At 37.5% G+C, this 20,090-nt stretch overlaps 1 protein-coding gene across 1 annotated transcript in view; it reads left to right on the forward strand.

The window, feature by feature from the left end:
• The window catches only part of IFT57 (intraflagellar transport 57), an 85,134-nt gene that overhangs the window by 10,956 nt on the left and 54,088 nt on the right, over window positions 1-20,090 (forward strand). The window contains exon 4 of the mRNA XM_004606812.2: window positions 2,770-2,860. Coding sequence (XP_004606869.2) covers window positions 2,770-2,860 — 91 coding nt within the window. The remainder of the gene's footprint in view (window positions 1-2,769; window positions 2,861-20,090) is intronic.

Raw genomic sequence — 20,090 nt, forward strand, 5'->3', positions numbered from 1 at the left:
CGCACACGTGCAGCCCCCAGGATCTCATCTTGGCGGCGAGCGGGGCCAGTCTCTGTCCTCTTAATTTTATGAAGATATGTTTAGTAGCTCAGCATGTGGTCTGTTTTGGAGAATATCCCATGTGCCCTGGAGAAGAATGTGTATTTGGCTTTTTTGGAGATGAAAAGATTTATATACATATATATATACATAGATATATTTTTATATATAATGTATGTATCTACTATTCTTCCTTTTCTTCCCTCAAATAAAGTATTTCCTTGCTGAGCTTTTAGTTTAATTGATCCATCAAGAGGTGAAAAAGCAATGTTGAAGTCTCCAACTACTATTGTGTTGCTCTCATTTTTCTTCAAGTCTATTAGAGTTGTTTTAGGTATCTTGCTGGTTCCTCATTTTGTAAATATACGTTTAGGAGTAGGAGATCTTCCTGATGTACAGATCCCTTGATTGTTAAGAAATGACCTTCACTGTCTCTTATAACCTTCTTAAGCCTAAAGTCTATGTTGTCTGGAACTAGTATGTACATCCTGCTTTTTTTTTTTTTTTTGGAGACCTCGAATGCAGTCCTGCTGTTTTAAGGGATTGTTTCCTTAAAGAATTGTTTTCCAACCTTTGACTTTGAATCTGTTTTCTCCGGCTGTTCAGATGTGTTTCTTTCAAGCAGCAGAGTGTTTGGTTCAATTTTATGATCCATCCTGCCACTCTGTGTCTATTAATTGGTGCATTTAAACTGTTGGTGTTGTGAAAGATTATTGTTATGTGGTTTTGTGCTTTCTCCAGAAGTTTGGCATATTCGTGGAGCTTGTCTTGTATTAAAGTAGCCCTTCTATTTCTTATTGTGGTAATATTATTGTTCCTTTAAATCTGAATGAGTCTGGCTGGGTAAAGTATTCTTGGTGAGGTATTCATTTCATTGGGTCTTTTCACTATAGCCCATCTCTGTTTTGGGGCCCTGAGAATTCTTTTTGATAAGTCTGCTGTGAATCTTAAGAATGATCCTTTGTGAGTATTTTCTGGTTTTGATCTTGCTTCTTTCAGTAGTCTATATCTTTGGTGGAGTATTTTTATTTGGATTTCCTTTAGCTGGTACCCTGTAGGCCTCCTGGATCTGGGTGCATGCACTTTTCAGCTCTGGGAACTTCTCAGCAATGATGGCTTTGATAGTTGCTTCTTCATCAAGGTTTTCTTCCTGCCCTTCTGGTACCCCAGTGATTCTTATGTTATTCCTCTTGACTTCATCCCCATATTCTCTTGTCATCTTTTTTTTTTTTTTTTTTTGAGGCTCTTTTCCGTCTTCTTCTGTTGTCTGGAGATTCTCTGCATCTCATCTTGGAGCTCACTGATTCTATGCCCAGCAGCAGTTATTCTGTTGATGAGGCCTTCCAGTGAGTTTTTTCATTTCACCTATCAAGTTTTTTGGGCCTGTCATTTCTGCTTGTATTTTTCTTTGTATTTTCCTAATTTCTGCTCTCATATCTTCTTTTATTAGCAGTGTGTTCTTTTGTTTCTTTAAGCTCCTTATATATCCTTAACAGTTCCATTCTAAATTCCTTGTCAGAAAGGTTATATAGCTCATTATTACTGATTGGATCATCTGAACTAGTGACTTCATTCACTAAGCCTGGTGGGTACCTGTGTTGCTTCACTATCGTGACCTTTGCAGTTTGGAGTTGTTTTTTTGTGTGTGTTGTAACGTGGTTTGGAACCTACAGTTATGATGTCTCTATGTTTACAATGAGTTACGGAGAGGTGAAGAAATGTGAGGCCTGAGTTCACCGGTACCTCTAATATAGGATGTAAATGAAGTAACTTCTTTGTGTGGACGCTAGTGCGTCTGCATGATTTTGAGATTAGATTTTAGAGGAAGGTCATGAGAGGTAGTTCCAGTGGTGAAATGCTGCAGGATCCAGCTGCCAGGCTTCCCTGGTGGGGATACTGGGACTTCAGGTTGGGGAGGGTGAGATCTTATTGTGGTTCGCAGCAAGAGTTTAAGATGTTCAGGAAAATACTTTTAACAAGTCAAAGTACATTGTAATATAGAAAAAGTCAAGGAACAAAGTCAAAGGCATTTCACTTAAAATGAACATAAGTAACCAATTAAAAAAATGAAAAAATATATTAAGCCACTTTCATGTAAGAGAAATGCAATTAAAGCAAGAATAAATTTTTTCCATCTAGAAGATTAGCAAAGATTAAAGTTTGTTTGCATGTAACAGTCATCGCTGGCAGTGTAAATCGACTAGAAGCTAGTTCTGTCAGCAAAAAAAAAAAAAAAGAAGCACACAGTATACCCTCAGGCATTCTACTTGTAAAATTTATTTTAAATGATTGAAAAATGTATAAGGATGATCTTTGCAACATTGTCCAATTTAAAAAGCAACCACCCAAAAAAAAACTAGAATGAACCTCAGTGTTCATTTTTTTATGGTGCTGTTGGCCAATGGTGTGTGTGTCCAGTGCTGGAAGTACAAAAGGAAAAGCCATAGATGATGATAAAATATGTGTGGTAGATTAATAAGAAAAGAAGATATGTTGAATAACACAACTGTGAATATCATCCTATGTGTATAAAGTCTTTAAAGTTAGAGATAAACATTTTTGTTTCTTCACTTAGAAATTTTCAGAACACAAAGCATTTAGCAGTGATTGTGGAAAGGCAGAATGTAAAAGACAAGATCTGGCACAGAGGGCATCTTTAATATGTCTTTTTTTTCCCCGATTATATATTTTGGTTTTTGACACTTGTCTTACATTAACTTATTATTTCAGGCCAACATACCCTGTGGAAGAATTAGAAGAAGAAACTGTTCCAGAAGATGACGCTGAATTGACATTAAGTAAAGTAGATGAAGAATTTGTGGTATGTATGTTACTAAACAATTCTTCCTTTTCACTCTTTGATTCTTTTCTCTTAATTTTCCCTGGATTCCATTTTTTGAAACATAATTTATTGTTTTATAGAGGAAACATGTTTTATTATTATTATTATTATTATTATTTTGGTTTTGTTATTTAGGCCACACCTGGCTGTATTCAGGGCTTACTCCTTGCACTGTGCTCAGTGGGGCTTTTGGGATCATATGGGTTGCCATGAATCAAATCCATATTGGCTGCATTTAAGGCAAGTATCTTACCCACTATACTATCTCTGCAGCCCAGAAAAGAAAAATTTTTAATAGAATGCCAAATATCAATCAGACTTTTGGTTAAGTTGATGTTCATATTTTCTAATGCGCATGGTTTGAATTTTAGCACAGCTTCTTAAATTGTGGACTACTAGTTATATAAGCAGACATTTTAGTAATAGCCATTCTTGATTTTAAGTAATTCATTTATCAAATTTAAAGCATAACAATATTAAATAACATTTAAAGCATAACAATGGAATTTAAGATTAATGTGTGCTACTTCCTAAGAATGCCATTTCTCAAGCATTCCTTTATGCTTATTAAATTAGGTGAATCTAATTTACTTCTTAAATTAGTACCTTGCAGGAACTTTTAAGAAATACTTATAAATAACATTTAAATAGTTTAAGCAGCATCTGGACCTTTTCCCATTCTTAATATCCTAGCCATAATATGAAACTAAATGATCATGCCCACAGCAACCTGGACTAAAATGTTAAAGACATCTCTATCTCAGAACTAGAAATAATTGATTTTATCATTCAGGAAATATGATCTGAAGTTAAAATAGGCAAGAAAAGAATTTTATGGTGTATTTTATAATCATAAATGAATTAAAATTTTAGATTATTTTTACAAATCAATAAATAAGTATTCTGTTTCTATTTAGTTGATTAAACATTACAAAAGATGTTTTTCATTGTATCCCCCATAACAGATACTGAAAATAGCCACTAAACAAATTAGATTGTATGTACATAGTAAAATATTATGTAGTCATTAAAAATTGTAAACAGATGTTAATGATATAAGTCTGCTAACTTATACTGTGCTTTATGAATAAACTCACTTAAATGTGAAGAAAAGAAAATATATGTTAATTTATGAATATATGAAAGGATTATGGATGACTATTCTGTTTTGTATTTTTTTTTAATTTTTTATTAATGAATCACTATGAGGTACAATTACAAACTTATGAACTTTCATGTTTGCATTTCATTTATATCCCTCCACCAATGCACATTCTCCTCAATCAATGTTCCCAGTATCCCTCCCACCACCCCCACCCCAACCCCCACCACCTCACCCTGCCTCTGTGGCAGGGCATTCCCTTTTGTTCTCTCTCCTGTTGGATGTTGTAGTTTGCAATAGAGGTATTTATTGAGTGGCCATCGTGTTCGGTCTATAGTCTACTTTTGGCACGCAGCTTTCAACCTGAGTGGGTCCTCCCAATAGTCTCTACTAGGTGTTCCCTTCTGATTACGCAGGTGCTGGCATCTCTCAGTGATGCTGGCCCCGATTCGGGTCCGGAGCATTGTCCGGGCCGCGTTGCTCACCAGAATGCCTGCCGCTTCTCTCTCTGTTTTGTATTTTTAAAGTCATTTTATTAGTATAAACATTTTGTTTTCAAAATGTTTTGTTTTTAAAATATGACTCCCAGTGCTTCCTGGAGTATAGGAAGTGGGGGGAGGTAGCCCATCTCAACTCTGAGAAAGCCTGGAGATTTAGTCACAAAATCCTCATACCCAAATTTTCAGCAGATTGTATCTTGGTGATGTCTGTCCTGAGATGGTAGAGTCCGGCCAGGGGCATGTGGCCACTTTGGATTGTGGGAGCAATCGGCTGCCAGTGGCTCTGCTTGGGCAGGCACCAGGCTGACTCAATCCGCTCCAATTTACCCCAGTATGTTAAGCCTTGTATGGGTCCGAGATTAACTTTGGCTTTTGATCTCTTTCAAGATTTATTTATAGGTCTCTGAAGCAAGGCAGAAAAATGAGCTTGTATAGCTGAGCTGGAGGTAATTTGTGGGTGTGGCTCCCACATACCTAACTTTTGGCCGTTTAATTTCTCGAGAAACTTTATCCCGAGTTGTTGGAGTTCAGCCAGAGCTGCACAGTGGCAATTTTGGGATATGAGGAAGCCTGAGAGCACCATTAGGTTGCTGATGAACTCCCCCAAGGGTACAGGTTGACCTGGCAGCACTGCACCCCCTTCTTTTTCTTTTTTTGACATTGGCAGTGCTGAGAAGTGAAATCAGGGTCTCCCACATGCAAGCCAAATGATCTGCCATTGAATTAGAGCCTTATCTTCCTTAAGTTGTTTTAATTTATTACACAATTGTAGATGACTTTCACTGGTAAAATTTCATTAGTAATGAAGTTTGAAGTAGTTTATCTCAAACTTTTTTCATTAATATGAACTACAATTAATAATGTGTACTTTGAGATATGTATAAGGATTTTATTTTCTCACAGGAAACATCTCTAGTCTCCCAAATCTAGCTGATCCCAATCAATAGTAATGATAATATGGTTCAAGTGGCTAAGGAGATGGCTTAAGGTTCTGAGCAAATAGGCTCTGCACAGGGCAGGCCTGGGTTTGATCTCTGATACCACATGGTTCCCTGAGCATCACTGGAAGCAACTTCCAGGCATCTCTGATGTGGCCCAAAAAAGCAAACAAAAATATAGTAGTTCATCAAAAAAATAACTGAAACTTAAAACTTTTTGAGAACATTGGCCAGGTAGATAGCTCTAAGCAACTGAACACATTTTGAATATATGAACTGTGGATTTAGTCCCTGGATTTAGTTCCCCCAAACTACATAGGAAGCAACCCCTGAGCAACCACTGGATGTAGTCAACAATGTTATATGTGGCTCTTAAAACAGAAACCTTGAGAAAATAAGGAAGGTTGCTTGTTACTATTTCCATATCTGTCAATATATGTATGAATTGTGCCTGGTATTTGATCTATTCTGGACAATGTACTAAGTGCACTAGAGAAAAAAATGTGTTTTCAGCTTTTGGGTTGAGGGTCTGATATCCATTAATCCGAGTTCTCCTAGGTTCTCCTTTAGTGCTCTTGTATTTTTAGTGATATAATGTCTGATCTGTCTAGTGAAAGTGTTGAGGTCTCTCACTACCATTGGGTTTCTGTCAATGTGTTTCTTTAGGTTTATGGGCAAAAGTTCCATATACTTGATTAGTCTTCATTTGGTACATATATGTTGATAAGAGTGAGTGCTTTTGATCTTTTGTTTCCTTAAGTACTAAGTAGTCTCCATTCCTGTCTCTAATTATTTTCTTTAAATTGAATGCTATTTGGTGTTGTTTAAGTATTACTGTACCAGCTATTCTTTAGTCTATCCATGTCTTGTATGATTGTTTTCTCTCCTATACTCTCATATTTATCCTGTGGATTTAGATGTGCTTCTTATAAGCAGAAAATAGATGGACTGTTTCTTGATTCATCCAGCTACTTTATGCCTTTTGGTGGGAGAATTTAGTCCATTGATATTCAGAGATTATTATATAAAAGATTGTGTTGTCTTTTTAAAAAAATGTTGATTGGGTGGTTTGTTACTTTTGCAGTTGACCGTTTCCTTTTTTTTTTTTTTTTTTTTTGCTTTTTGGGGTCACACCCAGCGATGCTCAGGGGTTACTCCTGGCTTTGCACTCAGGAATTACTCCTGGCGGTGCTTGGGGATGCCGGGGATCAAACCCGGGTCAGCCGCATGCAAGGCAAACGCCCTACCCTCTATGCTATCGCTCCGCCCCCAGACCATTTACTTTTTATAGGCAGTCTTTCAGTAATTCTAGCAGGGTTGGTTTAGTTGTAGCAAATGTCACCAGCTCTTATTGTCTGAGGTTTTTGTCCCTCCCTCAAATTTAAATGACAGCTTTGCAGGATAGTGGACTCTTGGTTGAAAGTATTTTTCAGTTAGTCCTTTGAATATGTCATTCCACTCTTCTCTTGTGTGGTATCATATGGGAGATCTATTGTGATCCTTCTGTTATTTCCCTTGTATTTGAGATTTTTTTTCTCTTTTGATGCTTTAAGTTGTCTGTCTCTATCTTTGTTTTCACTGTTTTGATTACTATATTTTGATGGTGTTTTTCCTTTATTTCAGTCTGTTTTGTTAGATATTCTTTGGGCCTTTTGAATCTGTGTCTAATCCTTCTTCTAGAGACTGGGGAAGCTCTCAGTTATTTCTTCTACCAATCATCTTCCCCTTTCTCTTTTTTCTCTCCTTCTGGTAATCCTGAATTTCAGAGATTTTATCCTCTAGTTATTATTTGTTAAGTATCTGACATTCTCTTCAACTCCCTTATATCTTTTTGCCACTTTATTGTTACTGCTGGCTTATATTTTGCCTTTAAATCCTCTTGGTATAGCCTCAAGTCATATGCCAATGTGTATAGTATGTATACTGTAATTAGCTCATTGGGAGGATTCCTGCTTATTTTTATCAAAACAATTAGACCTAGTACAAAAGTTTCTTATTGGCATGATAACTATCCTTCCAAATGCTATTGTTTCCTTGCAGAAGGTGAAAAGTCTTGTCTTAAATTTCTAGCTGTGAACATAATCCTAAACATTGTTATCAAGAACCTTGCTGGACACAATCCATATTAGAAGAGACTGCATTAGAGGGGAGGTTTCTCTTAATGCCTTGGTACTGGTGCATAGCACTGGTGGTCAAACTTACATGTCCCATTGAAAAGACTGTACCAACATCCGAAAGAACAAAAGCAATCAGTGTTGGTGTGGACATGGGGAAAATGGGACTCTCCTTCATTGTTGGTGTGAATGCTGACTGGTTCAGCCTTTTTGCAAAACAATATGGACGTTTCTGAAAAAACTAGAAATTGAGCTCTCATTTGACCCAGTAATACCACTTCTGGGAATATACCCTGTGGGCGCAAAAACACACAGCTGAAGCACCATCTGCACTCCTATGTTCATTGCAGCACTATTCACCGAATCTGGAAACAACCTGAGTGCCCAAGAACAGATAAATGGATAAAGAAACTATGGCACATCTACACAGTGGAATACTATGCATTATCTTAGGAAAAATGAAGTCATGAAATTTGCCTATAAATGGATGGATGTAGAGAATATCATGCTGAGTAAAATGAGTCAGAAGGATAGAGACAGACATAGAATCACTGCATTCATTTGTGATATGTGTATATATATATATATATATATATATATACATATATATGACTAATATTCATGGCCAGGGAGTACAGGGGTTAGGAGGACTGGTCAGTGGTTGAACTTACCACAAGTATGTGGGGCTAAGGGTAGTTAAAATAGAGAAGAGACCAGTATGACAGTAATAGTTGGGAATGATCACACTGGATAAGATCTAAGGGTTATAATAGGTAATGGGATATTCTTAATAACCTTTCAGTATCAATACTGTAAACCACAGTGCCCAAAAGGGGAGGGAGGGAGGGAGGGAGAGGGGTGAGGAGAGAGGGGGGGGAAAGATAGAAAGGAAGAAAAGAAATAGGAAGAAAGAAAGAAAGAAAGAAAGAAAGAAAGAGAAAGAAAGAAAGAAAGAAAGAAAGAAAGAAAGAAAGAAAGAAAGAAAGAAAGAAAGAAAGAAAGAAAGAAAGAAAGAAAGAAAGAAAGAAAGAAAGAAAGAAAGAAAGAAAGAAAGAAAGAAAGAAAGAAAGAAAGAAAGAAAGAAAGTACCTGCCATAGAGGCAGGCTGGGGTGTGTGAGGAGTCAGGGGTAATGGTAGGGAACCTGGGGACACTGGTGCTGGGAAATGTACACTGGTGGAGGGATGGGTGTTGGAATACTGTTTGACTGAAATCCAATCATGAACAGTTTTGTAATTATCTATCTCATTGATTCAATTAAAAAGTTTAAAAGTAAAAGACTATACCAATAGAAATGGTTGTTGTCAGAATTTCATATTACGCTTAGTTTGATGCTATTCAACAAAGTGGATCACTATTAATGAAGTGCCAGATGGCAAGAAACAAATTGCAGTACTGGCATATGTAAAGGGAAGAATAGCAAGAATAGAATTATAAAAAGTTTAAAGAAATCTAAAGATTTCTAGAAATTCAATAATTTTTAGGTACTTTAGATTTTGGTCTCCTGGCCATAAGTTTCAGCTTGAAAAATGAAACAGTTCAAATGGATAGATATATGATTATCTTCTCATACATGGGACTTAAAAATAAATGGCAATTTAGCAACAAATGGCCAAAGGCAGCACAGTGGGAGAACTAATATAACTGATTTGTGAGTTTGGTAGGGAAGTTGAAAGGAAAGGCCACTGTGATCCTATGGGGAGGGTGCGGCCTGGAATTATGTAAATGGGAACCTATTATTAATGGTAATATAAACCACAGAAACCTCAATCAGTAAAAAACTTTTAAAATTTATTTTATTGAATCATAACGATATACAGTTACAAATTTGTTCATGATTGGCTTTTAGTATAGAATTTTCCAATACCTATTCCTTCACCAGTGTACATTTCCCAGCACCAGTATCCCCAGTCTGCCGCCCTCCCCATATGCCAGCCTGCCTCTGTGGCAGACACTTCCCTCTCTCTCTTTCTCTCTCTCTCTCTCTCTCTCACACACACACACACACACAAACACACACACACAAACACACACACACACACACCCCTCCCCCTTCCCTCTCTCCACTCCCCTTCTGACATTATGTTTTGCAGTACAGATACTAGGAGGTTATGTTGTTGTCCAGAGTGATCATTGCCAACACCATTGTCATAGTAGTCCCTTCTCTATCCTAACTGCCCTCTCTTGTCCTTCCACTTGTGGCAAGCATCCATCCATTGATCCGTCCTCCTAGCCCTGTTTCTATTGTCCCTGGATATTAGTCTCATATTATGCTTTTTTTCTTTATGTCCCAGAGATGAATGCAGTTATTCTGTATCTGTCTCTCTTCTTTTGATTCATTTCACTCAGCATTATACTGCCCATGATCATCCACTTATAAGCAAATTTCATGACTTCATTTTTCCTAACAGCTGTGTGTTCCATTGTGTTGATGTGCCATAATTTCTTTATCCGGTCATCTGTTTTCAGGCACTCAGGTTGTTTCCAGATTCAATCATGAATAGTGCTACAATGAACACAGAAGTGCAGATGGTATTTTTGCTTTATGTTTTTGAGCCCTCAGAGTATTCCTAGAGTGATATTCTGTGTCAAATAGGTACTTAATTTTTAGTTTTTTGAGGAATGCCCATATTGTTTTTTGAAAAAGGCTGGAACAGTCAGCACTCCCACCAACAGTGAATGAGAGCCCCCTTCTCCCTATATTCACAACAGTACTGGTTGTTCTTGTTCTTTTGGATGTGTGCCAGTCACTATGATGTGTGAAGAGAATAACAGTATCTCATCATTGTTTTGATTTGCATCTCCCTGATTAGTTATGTAGTGCATTTTTTTCATGGGCCATTTATATTTCTGCTCTGAGGAAGTTTCTGTTCATTTCTTCTCCCCATTATTTGATGAGTATGGATGTAAAGTTCTACCAGTGCCTTATGTCTTCGATATTAACCCCTAATCTGATGGATATTGGGTAAATAATTTTTCCCATTACATAGGCTGTCTCTGTATCTTGGTTACTGTTTCTCTTGAGGAGCAGAAGCATCTTAGTTTAATGTAGCCCCATTCGTTTATTTTTGCTTCCACTTGCTTGGTCAGGAGTGTTTCATCTTTGAAGATGCCTTTATCTTCAATGTCATGGAAGGTTCTGCCTATGCTTTCCTCCATATACCAATAAAAAGAAATTTTTAAGAAAAGGAGAAGTGGCAGCATAAAATTTTTTTAAAAAAAGCAATAGTTTAGGGGCCGGAGCGATAGCACAATGGGTAGGGCATTTGCCTTGCACGCGGCCGACCCGGGTTCGATCCCCGGCATCCCATATCGTCCCCCAAGCACTGCCAGGAGTAATTCCTGAGTGCAAGACCAGGAGTAACCCCTGAGCATCACTGGGTGTGACCCAAAAGCAAAAAAAAATAAGAAAAGCAATAGTTTATTGTAATCTTACTTTGTAGTCCTTTAGGCCATATTCTCTTTTTGGATTCCTGCATATCTTACTCTATATGTTACCCAAGTATCAATGTGGAGCTTATGAACTCTAAAATGATTACTATGTCTTATATATTATTTATATTTTTTTTACTTTCCTATGCTCTTTTCCCACTTCTCTACCATATTTATCACTCCCATGCTCTTCTCCCCAGTTAACATATTTCTGTTATCAATACCCACTGGTTTGCCTTTATTTTTGGTCTTTCATCAATCTTATATTTTTGTCACATTCATAGATAAAGTTATTAAATATTTTCCTTAGTCTTTCATTTTATCTTATTTCTCATTCTCTGAGTCCTTCCATTATGTGATAATGGCAATTTTTTTCATATGTTTTATAGCTGAATTGTATTCTATTGTGTGAATGTGCACATCTTCCTTGTCCATTAATTTCTAATAATGGGTCCGTTAATTTCTAATAATGGGTCCATTAATTTCTAATAATGGGTCCATTGGTTACTTACATATTTTAGCTGTTGTAAATATTGTTTTAATAAAAATTAGATAAAACAGTGTTTTCGTATTTTTCAAGTAGCCATTCAAAAGTGCTATAAGTTAGATCATATAGCATCTTTTATCTTTATCTTCTTGAGGAAACTCCATATTATTTTCCAGAATAGTTATAATGACTTGCATTCCAGTACATGAAAGTTCCTTTTTCTGCACACCCTTTTTTAGCACTTGTATTTGCTGCTTTTAATATAGCCATTTTCACAGGGCTGAGGTTGTAGCTCATTTTGGTATTTATTGCATCTCCCTGATTATGGGGGATGAGCATTTTTTTCATAATACCTCTCTGGATAAGTATTAAAATATTATGCCTCATTTATTTGGCAGGGGGGTGGGAGATTGGCTTTATTTATTTATTTATTTGTTTGTTTTTCTATTAAGATTGTGATGTACTTTGAGTCATTGTTTGGATATTACGAAGCAGAATAAAGTGGGGCTGGGGAGATAGCACAGCGGGTAGGGCCCAAGTTCGATCCTCAGCATCGCATATGGTCCCCCGAGCACTGCCAGGAGTAATTCCTGAGTGCAGAGCCAGGAGTAACCCCTGAGCATCTCTGGGTGTGACCCAAAAAAACAAAAAAAAAACCAAGCAGAATAAAGTAATAACAAATAGCCAAAAGCAATAAAACCAGAGAACTCCTATACAAAATTAGGCATAACACAGTGGGTGTGGAGGGATGTCGTGGATTGAAGAGAGGACACTCTTGTGAAGGATGTGGTATAGAGCATTGTATGCTTGAAGTACTTTTTAAGATAATATTGTAAATCATAGTGTCTCAAATAAAATTCCTTAAAATGCTACTGAACATTTTATTTGAGTTCTACTAAATATATAAAGTAGACGTTTTCACTCCATCATAACAACCCTTGTAAAGGAACTGTCTTTTCCATCTCCTGATATCTTGTTCTCTTTCTTTAGACCACATTTTGTAGTTTTTCATTGTACAGGTCATTCAATTCCTTTGTTAAAATTGTTCCTGTTAGTTCTTTTGGATGCAATTATAAAAAAAAATGCTTTCTTTTCATGTAGAAGTTCACATGTAGGAGTGAAGCATTTTTTGCATGTTGATTTTGAAAGTAGGCACTTTACCATGTTCATTGTTTTTAATTACTTTTCCTTTGTCTTTAGGGAGATAGATCGATAGATAAATAGATAGCTCAAATAATAGTTTAACATTTTTTTCTGATTTGGATTTCTTTGATATCTTGTTACATAATTATTATGTTAAAGATGTTTCATACTAATGTAAATAGAATTAGTGATCATGAATAGCCTGATCTTGTTCCTGATATTACAGAAAAAGCTTTGTTTTTCTTCTTTGAGTGCAGTAGTAGCTGTGACTTTATTATTGTGAAATATGTTCCTTCTGCACCATTTTATTGTTTTTGTAAATTGGTGCTGAGTCTTGTCAAATGCTTGCTTCACAGCCCTGGATAAGTTTTATTTTTTCTTTTATTGATAATAGTGTGCTACATTGATTAGCATATGTTGAACCACATTTATTTATGCCTGGAATATATCCCACTTTGTCTTGATGTATTATTCTTTCGGTACAGTGTTGATTTTGATTTGCTGTATTGTGCTGAAATTTTTTGCATCTGTTCATCAGAGATTTTCTTAGGGTTTTTTTTTTGTCATTGTTGTTGTTGTTGTTGTTGTTGTTGTTCGTGGTGGTGGTGGTGGTGGTGGTGGTGGTGGTGGGGTGTGTGTGTGTGTGTGTGTGTGTGTGTGTGTGTGTGTGTGTGTGTTATTTAATGCCCTTGTCCAGTTTTGTACCAAGGTAATGTTAGCTTCATAAAATGTATGTGGGTATATTTTTTCTTTGATTATTTTGAAATGAGTGAAAAGAATAGGCTTGAGTTCCTTCATTACAGATTTTGTAAATTCCACTGCAAATGCCATCTGACTTTTTGTTGTGGGGGGAAGTCTTTGATTGCTGTTTGAATTTTTATACAAAGTAATTGGTTGACTCAACTTTTCTGTTTCTTGTTTCAGTTTTTGGCTTATATTTGGCTTATATTTTTTAGGTTGTATTTATTCTAAAGCTATATTTGTTTCTTTCAGATTATCAAATTTTTTGGCACATAGTTATTCAAAGAAGCCTTCTTTAATCTTATTTCTATGATATGTAATTTCTCCTCTTTCATTTCTGATTCTATTCATGTTTTCTGTCTTTTACTACAAGTATAAAGCTTATTGATTTTATGAATCTTTTTAAAAAAACATTCTCTGATCCAATATTTCTTTAATCTTTTCTGTTTTTGAAATTTCCATTCATTTATTTTATTATTTTCTCCTATTGGCTTTGTTGTCTTTATCTAGATACTTTTAGCCATAATTTTATATTGTGATTCTTCTTGTTTCCTCTGAGACCTGATTGTCTTACCAGTTTTCCTTAGTAGAACTTTTGTTATAGCCTGTAAGTTCTGATAACTTGTTTTCATTGTCTCGATCACGATCATGATCACAAAATCCCATTAATCATCGATTTCTCAAGCCGGCTCAGTAACCTCTCAATTCGTCCTTTCCCTGAGATCTTAGAAGTCTGTCTTGTCTCGGCCCTCCCAAGGATTTCACACTGGAGACTCTTTCAGGGTCAGGGGAATGAATATGAATACACCATGGAAAGCTTGCAAGGCTGTCCCATGTGGGCAGGAAGCTCTCAGAAGCTTGCCAGTTTCTCCCAGAGGGAGAGTAGGCTACAAGCTTGCTTTTAAGTCTCTGGATGTTGGCCATTGATGGTAATCACACACACCTGGGTTCCTCTGCCAGTACCTTCATGTGTGAGGCCTGTCCAAACGTGTGGAGAGGGGCCTCGAGCATGGCTATAGCTAGGTTCCGGTGGTCTTCGGCCGCCGGGAGCTCTGCTTGGATGGGGAGGGAAGCTGGAGCCCATCCCCTCCGAGGGGCCCCTGGAGAAGACAGCCAGATGTGTGGGCAAGAGACTCTCTGTCTCGATATTCTTAAGATATTTCATTTCTTTGTTATTTCAAGTGCTTCCTGAGAAGCATATTGTTTAGTCTCCACATGTTTGAGGTTTTCTGATTTTTCTGCCCTCCTCTCCTCAGTTATTATTTAGCTGCCATAATTTATAATACTGTTAATAATAGAGTTTGAGGCATACAGTGTTCCAACAACAACACCACACCCACCACCATTGTCAACATTCCTTCATCAGTGTTTCAAGTTCTCCTACCACCCTCTCACCCAGAACCCACCTTGGAAAAACCTGTTTAAAAATTGTTAGTTAGGGTCACATGATTGCAGTAGTCACTGTCACTGTCATCCCATTGCTCATTGATTTGTTTGAGCGGGCACCAGTAACGTCTCTCATTGAGAGACTTATTGTTACTGTTTTTGGCATATCCAATACACACAGGTAGCTTGCCAGGCTCTGCTTGATACTCTCGGTAGCTTGCTGGGCTCTCCGAGAGGGGTGGAGGAATCAAACACGGGTCGGCCATGTGAAAGGCGAAAGCCCAACCGCTATGCTGTCACTCCAGACAGTTATATTACAGTTAACTTTGAGTGGCATTTATCATAAAACTCATTGTAGCTGAAGTTTCTTATTTTTTTATTTTTTATTTTTTGCTTACACCCAGGGATGCTCAGGGTTTACTCCTGGCTCTGCACTCAGGAGTTACTCCTGGCAGTGCTTAGGGGACAATATGGGATGCCGGGAATATGAACCTGGGTCGGCCGCATGCAAGGCAAACACCCTAACCCCTACCCAGTACTATCACTCCGGCCCCTAAAGATTTTTATTTTGACATATGTGTTCCCTCACTTCACCACCAAACTGCCCAATATTCTCCACTAGTGTCCTTATGTTACATTCAATCTATCACATCATTCCCCACTTCACAATCTCTGAATTACTTGATATTTTCAGTCCTATAATCTAGGGCTAAGGGTTTGCCATATTTGATAGCTTTGATTCCCTTCTGTTATTGCTCTGTATACCATAGATGAATGAGATCATCCAGTATTTATCTTCTCTAACATGATACATTACAGTTCCATTAAAGTATCAGTGATAAAACTGCATGATTTTTATATTGTCTTATAGCTACATAGTATTTCATTGTGTATATATGCCACAGACTTTTTATTCAAATATCTGTCTGTTGAATTTAGGTTGGTTCCATATCCTGGCTACTAAGCACTTCAGTGAACATGGGTGTGCATGTATCTTTTCAAATTAATGTTTTTGCATTTTGGGAGTAGATGGCAACCCTTAGAATTGCTGGATCATATGAAGGTTCTGTTTTTGGGAACTCTTCATACTTTTTTCCGTAGAAGCTGAACCAGACAACATTTCTACCAACAGTGAAATAGTTCTACATTCTTTTTCATACCTCCCTGCCAATAGTGTCTATTTCCTATTTAATATATACCATTTTCTTCCCCAAGCCCCAAATTCTGTAATCCCTGAACACAGAGGCAGTAGTAAGTCATGAGCACTGCTGTATGTGCCCCCCAAACCAAATACATACACCACCCCCACACACACCCATACTCACACACCCACACACACACACGCACACACATACATGCCATTCTCTCCCTAACACCAAAAGTGGATAGAAATATTACTAAAAACAATTACAAACCAATATCCCTGATGAATATAAATTCAGAATTCCTCAGTGAAACCTTAGCAAACAGACAACAATAAATCAAAAGGATCAGACAGTATTATCAGTTCATTACATGGATACAAATATGGTTTAGCATTTACAAAATAATTACACCATGCCAAAAAATGGAAAGATAGAAATCATATAATCATATTAATTGATTCAGAGAAAGCTTTTGACAAAATTCAACATCCATTCATAATCTAAAAAATCACTCAACAAAATAGGGATAGAAGAATGATGCAGGGGGGCAGGATGTTGGTTTTTTTGTTTGTTTGTTTGTTTGTTTGTTTTTGGGTCACACCCAGCAATGCTTAGAGTTTGTTCCTGCTTCTGGCTCAGAAATTAATCCTGGCGAGCTTAAGGGACCATATGGGATACTGGGGATAGAACCCGAGTCAGCTGTATGCAAGACAAATGCCCTACACACTGTACTATTGCTCTGGCCCCTAAAGAATGCTCCTTCTATTCAAGTTATAATAGTCATTTACAACAAACCCACAATCAACATCATACTAAGAGGCAAAAAACCTGTGCCTTCCCTATGAGATCAGGCATAAAGCAAAGGATACCTACTTTCTCCAGTTTTATCCAGTAAAACCTTAAAAGTTATCACTGCTAAAAAGGGTGGGGGAGTTATCACTACTACATTTAAAGAAGAAAAAGAAACAATCAAAATAGAAAAATAAGTTAAATTATCACTATATGCAGATGACATGATCATGTACATTGAAGACCCTAAGTCACTGTCACTGTCACTGTATTCCCGTTGCTCATCAACTTGCTCAAGCGCGCACCAGTAACGTCTCCGTTGTGAGACTTGTTACTGGCATATCGAATACGCTATGGGTAGCTTGCCAGGCTCTGCCGTGTGGGCTAGATACACTCGGTAACTTTCTGGGCTCTCCGAGAGGGGCCGGGGAATTGAACCTGGGTTGGCCGAGTACAAGGCAAACGCCCTACCTGCTGTGCTATCGCTCCAGCCCTAACACTACAGTAAAAATCTTAGTGGGACTGGAAGAATTTAAGATGCATGCCTTCTGTGCCCCACTTGATTCCACTCCTGGCACTACATGGTTTCCCAGCATCACACAGTGCAACCCTGTGTGTCCCCAGCACTAACAGACTGGCCCACATAACTGCTGACATTATGGGACCCAAAGAGCTTGGCATCCTTGGTGTGTGGGATTCATGGTGTTCTTGGGGTGCTTAGGAGCACCCCCTAAAATGAAACATGTAAATAGTATACCAATGCAGCGAAGTAGCAGGCTAAAAAAAATAAATATGCAAATTCTCTATGTTGAAATAAAGAACTAGAAAAGAAATAAATCAAGATTTCTGAGTTAAAAATATTTAAGACATCAAATGCCTAGGAATCAAATAAAAGATGTAAAAGACCTCATACATTGGAAGTGATAGGTCACTATTGAAAGAAATGAAGAGGACACCAGGGAAAAATATTTCTTGTTCCTGGAGTTGATGAATTAACGTTGTCAAAATGACTATCCTAGCCAGATTAATATAGTGACAAAAGAGAACAGGGAGATAGTAAGATAGGAGTATAGTGGGATTAGAAAGAATGACCCTAAAGGAAAATTTATTGGTAAGGCATGCCATGAGGATGAACCCGGGACATACAAAAGATAATTTTCTGAAACATCCTACTCTTCCTCACATCCCTGTCTTGCATACTTGAGCCTAATGAAAAGCATTAGCCTGTCACCCATCCCCAGAATTAAAAAGATGTGAAAGAAGGCTTTACTTAACCTTGGGGATTCTGATTAAAGTAGACCCTTCCTCTGTCTCAGAAACGTTCTTGCACTCCTCTTTCTCATCTTAAATGAATTTAGCCATGATGTCTCTTGTTTCTTACTTTCAGTTTTAAGCTGTTTGAGGTCAGGAGCCTGTGCAGCAGTAACAAAAACATTGTACAGACTGAATGTGGTTGTCATCAAAATTCCAATGACATTCTTCAGTGACTTAGAACACGTTCTGTTAGATTTAGTTTTGAATCATGAAACTTCCCAAACAGCCAAAGCCACTTTGAGAAAAAAAAGTGGGGGTATTGTATTTTCTGACTTATATATTGTAAAGCTGTTGTAATCAAAATGATATGGTGCTTGAATGAAGATAGACACTCAGAAAACTGGAATAGAATAGAGAGTCCAGAGATAAACCCTCAGAATTATGGACATTTTAATCTGTGACAGGGCTGGGTGCATGAAGTAAAAGAATAAAATCCTCTTCAAATGGTACTGGAAAAATTGACAAACCACATGCAAAAAATGAAATTGAATTCTATTTTTAGCATTGTAGCAGAAAAATTACTTTGTATTTGTCTTTTTAAGCTAAGCTTATTGATACTTTCATAGCATCATAAAGAAAAAAGTGAGTCTTTTTTGTTGTTGTTGTTGTTGTTGGCTTTTTGGGTCATACCTGGCGATGTTCAGGGGTTACTCCTTGCTCTGCATTCAGGAGTCACTCCTGCTAGTGCTCCGAGGACCAACCATATGGGATGACAGAGATTGAGCCAGGATCAGCCATATACAAGGCAAATGCCTTACCCGCTGTACTATCACTCTGGCCCCCAAATTTGAAAGTCTTGATGAAGTTCCATGTGCACTGAAAAATATTCGACTCTTATGGTGAAAAGTTCTGTAAAAAGTCTATTCTACCCATTTGTTCTGTGGTCTACTTCACTTAAAAAATACTACTTTTCCTTATTTTGTTTAATGACCTAATCAGTTGTAAATGGGTTGATAAAATCCTATTTGTTTTGTTATTATCAATATCTCTATTTCTAATAATAGTTGCCTAATATGCTTTGGTGCTGCTATGGCTTTAAGGTAAAATTACTATCATTTGAAGAGAATATTTCTTGCAAGGATAAATTTAATTTTGTTTATAAAACTCTATCCACTCTCCTACTCAATATAATAATCTGGCAGAATACTCTATTCTTGGTTGAAAACCTTTTTTATTCAGAACTTTGAACATCTCAAGTTATTATCTTCAGTTTTGTATAATTTCTGTGGAAAAAAAATCCATATTACCCGATGAGAATACCCTTACTGTAATATATGTTTTACTGGGTAGTTGTAGTATTCTGTTACTCTTTAGTTTTTAATCACTTGTATCACTTGTCATTCTGTTGATCTTTGATTTGCTCGAGTGGAGGCCAGTAACGTCTCCGTCTCCGTTTGTCCCTGTCTCATGCTGGTGTAGCCCAGTGGCATCTGCTTGCTCCAGGAACACAAAGACCCTCAAACCGTTTGTTCAGGGTTTTGACGAAGAGGTCTCACCATCTTGTAGGTGGGCGGCCACACAGTCTTTTGAAGTCCTGTGGAATCCAGTCGGTAACAGCTCTAGTCTAAATCGCATTACGTGTCCAGCCATTCTGATTTTCGATGCATTGGCAAACAAGACAGCATCACTGATTCTTGATCATTGCTGGAGGTCAGAACTTTGGGTTCCTTCTCTCACTTGAGTGAAATGTGATACTCCAAGCATAGGTCTTTCGATTCCTGTTTGGGATATGCGAATAGCGTTGTCCTGTTTTCGTCGAGTCCAGGACTGAAGTGTATGTTAGTGCAGGAAGAATGGTAGGGTTCTTGTGCCTGGAGCTGGAGGTTCTTCATCCTCTTAACCACTTCTTGGACGATCTTGAAGGCATTCCACGCTGCTCTCTTCCTCCTGCTCAGCTCAGGTGCCAGGTCATTTGTCATGTTGAGTTCTCAACCTAGTTACACATAACTGCTGCATTCAGAAATGTTCATCCATTGAGGGCAAATGGAACATCAGGAACTAGTTCATTTCTCATGAACATTGTCTTCATGAGCTTCAGCTGTAGTCCGACCTTTCCACACTCACCATCAAAGTCGGCCAACATTTGTGCCACTTGGCTGATATTTGGTGTTATGAGAAT

This window comes from Sorex araneus, chromosome 2 (assembly GCF_027595985.1).
Source record: "Sorex araneus isolate mSorAra2 chromosome 2, mSorAra2.pri, whole genome shotgun sequence".
NCBI classification, from domain to species: Eukaryota; Metazoa; Chordata; class Mammalia; order Eulipotyphla; family Soricidae; genus Sorex; species Sorex araneus.